The 5,195-nt window shown below is 33.1% G+C and overlaps 1 protein-coding gene across 1 annotated transcript; it reads right to left on the reverse strand.

The window, feature by feature from the left end:
• Positions 1-376: 376 nt before the first annotated feature.
• Positions 377-4,590, reverse strand: LOC108456240 (gibberellin 2-beta-dioxygenase 6-like). The gene is made up of 3 exons (XM_017754837.2): positions 3,997-4,590; positions 1,219-1,543; positions 377-831 (listed from the first exon to the last, which is right to left on the reverse strand). The coding sequence occupies exons 1-3, from the start codon at positions 4,491-4,493 to the stop codon at positions 613-615; spliced, it is 1,041 nt and encodes a 346-aa protein (XP_017610326.1). The 5' UTR covers positions 4,494-4,590; the 3' UTR covers positions 377-612.
• Positions 4,591-5,195: the final 605 nt, after the last annotated feature.

The raw sequence follows: 5,195 nt of genomic DNA on the forward strand, positions 1-5,195 counted from the left end.
AATATTTTAGTTTCGATTTGAATTATTATTCTTTGTTTTGTTACTAGTTCAACAGCGTAAAAAAACATATTTGATACATATACATTAAAACAGTTGGTCATGAAATAAAATTTTGCTACAATGGGTTGGGGTATTACAGTAGAGGATAAAGTTGTGGCCTAGAGTTGTAGGCTGACTTCCTAGGTAGAGGTAAGTGGAACCTAAATGCCAAAACACGCAAAGATTTGCTACAATGGGTTGGGGGTATTTGGACAAACTTCTGTGGGGGACAAATTGAAAGCAAAGCATGCCTTTCTAATATTTGTCCACTCAGTAGCTTTCATTATTGAAATTTCAATAAGCATTCTCCAGGATTCTACTTTTTCATGCCACATAATTATCGGGGAAAAAAAAATCAAACAATAAGAACTACATTTTTTGCTGCCTGTGACCTAAAGAGTAATGAAAGAGGCAGGAGCTTGATGATAGAAGTGAATCTAACATGTAATTATCACATTCGGTAAACTTAATGTTCAAATCATGATATCTACAGTCCTTTAATTTTATTTCCAACTTGCAGTGAAGAGATAATGAAACCATATATATATATATATATATATATATATATCTGCATTAAGCTTTGAACCTTTGGAGGCCAACTTTATAGCCTAGAGTCCTGGTGTCTTTTTGCACTTGTTCTTGGAAATCTTTGTAAGTAAAAGGTTTATATTTTGAGCTGTGGATCACACTCTCTTCAGCTGGGAATACAAAGTAGCAGATTGATAGCCGCTCCTCCTGCTTCTTCACTCTCACTCTATGTTTCACACTCATGTATTCGTCGTCACTTATAGCCTATACTCAACACAATTTTAATACCAAATAAGTAAGATTTTCAACATTGATAAATAAATAAATAAAACTAAAGTATTACTGTTGAGGGTAAGATACTCAACAAGCTATAATATTATTTTCGATTGGGACTTTTGTCTTTTTACTCAGTCAAGAATTCTTGGCAAGTTCACAAAGTAGAGCTTGCCTCCTCACCTATGGCATATAGGTAACTAATGAAGAGCATGCTACTACTTGAGTGTTCCGCGTGTTCAAGCACTAAGCGCTTTCACTTTATAAATCTATACAACTTTTAATAGAGTAAAAAGTCAAAATCTCAATCAGGGAGGATACCTCAACAATTACCATATAATATATAAATGAAATTTGAATGAAGTGGGTTGTATAGACCTGCATCATGTCACCGATATGAACTACAAGAGTGTTGGGAATTGGGTTAACCAAGTGCCATTTATTGTCCTTGAAAATTTCAAGTCCCCCAACATGATCTTGGTTCACTATGGAAAGCACTGAGCTATCGGTGTGTGGGATCATGCCCCAAGCCTCGCCAGCCAAGGAGCGGCGCGGTGGATACCTGTAAACCCGAATGAATGCAGTGGATTCATCTAACTTAGACTCGGATTGTTTAGGATCAAGATCGAGATTCTTCGCCATTGATTCAAACAAGGTTGTGGCAATCCTTGAAAGGTGCCTTCCATATTCTTCCAACAAAAGCCTAGTGGAAAAGACAGTTAAGGAAAAAAAATATCTAGTTAGCAAGTAAGCAAAATGGGGTGGGGCAACTTAATCGACCATGGGAGTCATTTCGAGAACTGGGAAAGCAGATTCGTTTTATTATGGGAAAAAGATGAAGACCCATGTTTTTGTTTATATATGTGATGGCAAAGAATAATTTGCCATTGATCGAAAGGCTAAGCACATTGAGGGTGGTGGTGGGGGACTGTGTTCTTTCACTTATGGAACATATCAATCAAAAGCTGTTCCAAAGTCATTCTTGTTCCTTGCTGCTTTTGCATTTCGTGGCCTTACCTCACTATCCATGCTTTATTTTACGGGGAATTATAAGCTCCATACACAAAACAGCAAGGTGCTTTATGTTCCTGAGAGGATCCTAAGACAAACTCAAGATGAATTCAAAATTTTACTCCCAAACAACTTTGATTCTCACCTATCACTATTTCTTTTGCAAAATCACTATGCTTTAACTCTAAAATAGTTACCAAAAACAAACCATGATTTCAAACCAAAAAGTAAGACAGATAATCAGCCTTTCAAATCAAACCATATTTTTAACATGATAATTTAATCTAAACTAAAAACTCTAATATATTTTATTATTTATAAAATCATGTCTAAAATAAATATTTTTTTATAAACACCTTTTGATAACAATGGAAAACATTGTCAATTTTTTCAAAGCATTTTTAAAATTATTTTTAACCTCAACAATAAACAAATTTTTAATGTTTCTATGTACAAACTTATTGAGCCTTAACTCATTCGATTTCGTTACAATTACAATAATTAGGAGGACATAATTTCAAATACCTATTGGATACTCAAATTTCAAACCTATTACATAGGACTAGGGCAAAAGGAAAGAAACAAACAAGAGTTTTGATCTTCTTCATATTCTTTATATGATTAATGTTATTATAATACTACTACTAATAATAAGGAGTTTATTTAGCCCCATATTTATAATTTGACTAATTTTAATCTTGAGTCCCATTCTACATAAAATTCTCGACTTTGTCATTGAATCTGATTACTTGATTATATCAAGTCAAAATTTGAATTCAATTATCTTATAAACAATGAAATGGAACACTTAATTATTAATTTTGTGGATGAAAGTTTTAATTGCCAAAGATTAAAGGACATGATCAATCATGTATATATCCATCCATATTATTATTAAACTGGAGTTATAAATTAATTAAGGACTAGTTCAATTAGAAAATAATTTAAAAATAATTTCTTAACAAAATAAAAAATATTATTATAGTTATGGTTTTGTCTTTTCATAATTTCCTATAAAATCTTTACCTAAAACAACTAAAAACTAATTTCCTAAAAAATACTGACTAAATGTTTAGGATACAACATAAGATTTGTACATAAAATTTTTACTACTACTTATAATTTAACTAAAAGTAATTTTTATAAATATAGAAATTATTTTTAAATCTTTTTCACCATATTATCTATGGCCCTTTTCAATTATTTAATAACATTTTAATAATTTTTTCCATCTCATTAACACATAAATTTGGTAATTTTTTTACTCTTAACCTTGAATCTTGAACCTTAAACTCTAAACCCTGAACATTGAACCCCGACCATTGACTTTAAACCTTAAACTCTAAACATTAAATCTTAAATCTTGAATCAAACCTAAACCCTAAATTTAAATCCTAAATCCTAAACCTTAAATTTGAGGTTCGAGTTTAAGGTTCGAAATTCGAGGTTCAAGTTTTAAATTTTGAGTTCAGGATTTTGGATTCTATGTTTAAGATTTGGGTTTGAATTTTTGGTTTAAATTAGAAATTAGGGTTTGAAATTTAATTTTTAGAATTCAGGGTCATGGTGGAAGGTTCGGTTTCGTCTTTGCTACATGAGGATTCACTATCTTAGCTCGACATTGATGAAATAAATTAATCATCATTGGAACTATACATTCATCCTCCTATCAATAAACCATACAGGAAATACACTATTTATCGTACTGTTATCAATCCATGATTGTTAATCCTACTGACATAATTGGTCCCACAACCTGAAAGTTGTTAATTAATCTTCGTTACGACTTACAAGAATGAGAACTCAAAAACTGTGATAGTTTTCATTGAAAATTAAATTCTTCCAATTTTCAGTTGAATCATATATATGGTGATGGCGAGGAATGTGGTATATAACTATGTATGGGAAATTAAAAGTAAAGAAAATATGATGATTGGTCCATTGAAACTATTTGCATATTTTGTTTTGGGGACAGGGTCTTAAAAAAGTTATTGATGCTGACCTTGCAATCTTCATTTTTTGCAAAAAAAAATCTGGAACAGTTCAATCAGTTGGTCACTTCGTAGTGATTACTGCCCACCCAAAAGCAATACAAAATCCAAAAAGAAAAACGCCAACCAAAAGCAATCAACAAAGAAACAGTACCTGAAACAATGAAGCATAGGATGTTCAGAATGGAAGTGTGGGAGTTGAGTGAGTGGAACATTAAACCCTTCGAGCCAGTTCATAGTTGAAGTCGAGGCAGCAGGGTTTAGGGCAGTCCCAGATGGGGTTAAGGCAGGGGTGCCCCAGAAATAAGACATAGGGTTAGTGATTAAGGCTTGCTTGGACTCAAAGGATAAACCAAACAACATCTTGGCATGGTACTGAAGTTTGGTCAAAAGGGTTGAAGGGATCCCATGGTTAACCAAACGAAAAAGACCCCAATTTTTACAAGCATCCCCAAGCTTATGCAGGCTAAGGCACTCAAGATCCACCATAGGGATTGGAACTGAATCTTCTTGGGTGGTGGTACTGGTGTCTTCCATGGAGTAGTTGTTCTTCTTCAATTGAGCCATCATCTGCTGCGGAGGATGAACACCCCCACCGTTCAGCTGGCGAAACACAGGAGGGTAAGATCCAACGTTGCTCATTTGAAGCATGTTTCTAATCACATACCTTATATATTTTCTTCTGTATTTCAGGGTTCAGTACAGACGGTATATATAGAGCGAGGGGATTAGGTTTTGTCCTAAAGTGGAAGTGAAATTATATTTAGGCAGGGACCCATTTTGATATGTTGTGACACGTGTCGATATATCGTCACCCTAGCTAAGCTGACTTGTTTTTATTTGTCAGTCACTGCAACTTTAGTGAATGCCTAAAAGACCTCCCTCAGTCAGCTGATTTGCCGGCTACTGCCTGCTCTGCTCCGGTATCGTCTTAGGATTTCTCACAACACTGCTTTAAGTATAGCAATTGGTGAAGTTTCTTCTTCCTTTCGGAGACGCGGATATCCGTACGTCTTCGGCTGAGATACAAAGCTCAAATTTGGTCAAAATTACACATGTTTTTAAATATCTGTGATTAAAATGTGATTTGATAATTTTTAAATAGTCAAATACTATTTTTTTTTGAAGTTTTTTGTTTGTTATAAAAGTACAATAATAATAAGTGAGTTAAATTATTAAAATTATAAAATTTTAATTTCTTGATTTGAATTTCTAAATTATAATTTTAGTAACGAAAATTAATTTTTGTACCCATTTTTTATTGGTACATGATATTTTTAACCATATAGACTTGCTAGCAATAAGTTTTGTTGTACGGTATAATAACAAAAAAGTCCTTCATACTTTACACCT

The sequence above is a fragment of the Gossypium arboreum genome, chromosome 9, assembly GCF_025698485.1.
Source record: "Gossypium arboreum isolate Shixiya-1 chromosome 9, ASM2569848v2, whole genome shotgun sequence".
In the NCBI taxonomy this organism is placed as follows: Eukaryota; Viridiplantae; Streptophyta; class Magnoliopsida; order Malvales; family Malvaceae; genus Gossypium; species Gossypium arboreum.

What these genes read in the sequence shown, in the direction of transcription:
- LOC108456240 (XM_017754837.2), bottom strand. Translation starts at nt 4,493, where the DNA reads ATGCTTCAAATGAGCAACGTTGGATCTTACCCTCCTGTGTTTCGCCAG. An exon ending in CCTATGCTTCATTGTTTCAG is followed by an intron (nt 1,544 to 3,996) that starts GTACTGTTTCTT and finishes CTTTTCCACTAG; the next exon opens with GCTTTTGTTGGAAGAATATG. An exon ending in ATATCGGTGACATGATGCAG is followed by an intron (nt 832 to 1,218) that starts GTCTATACAACC and finishes TGTTGAGTATAG; the next exon opens with GCTATAAGTGACGACGAATA.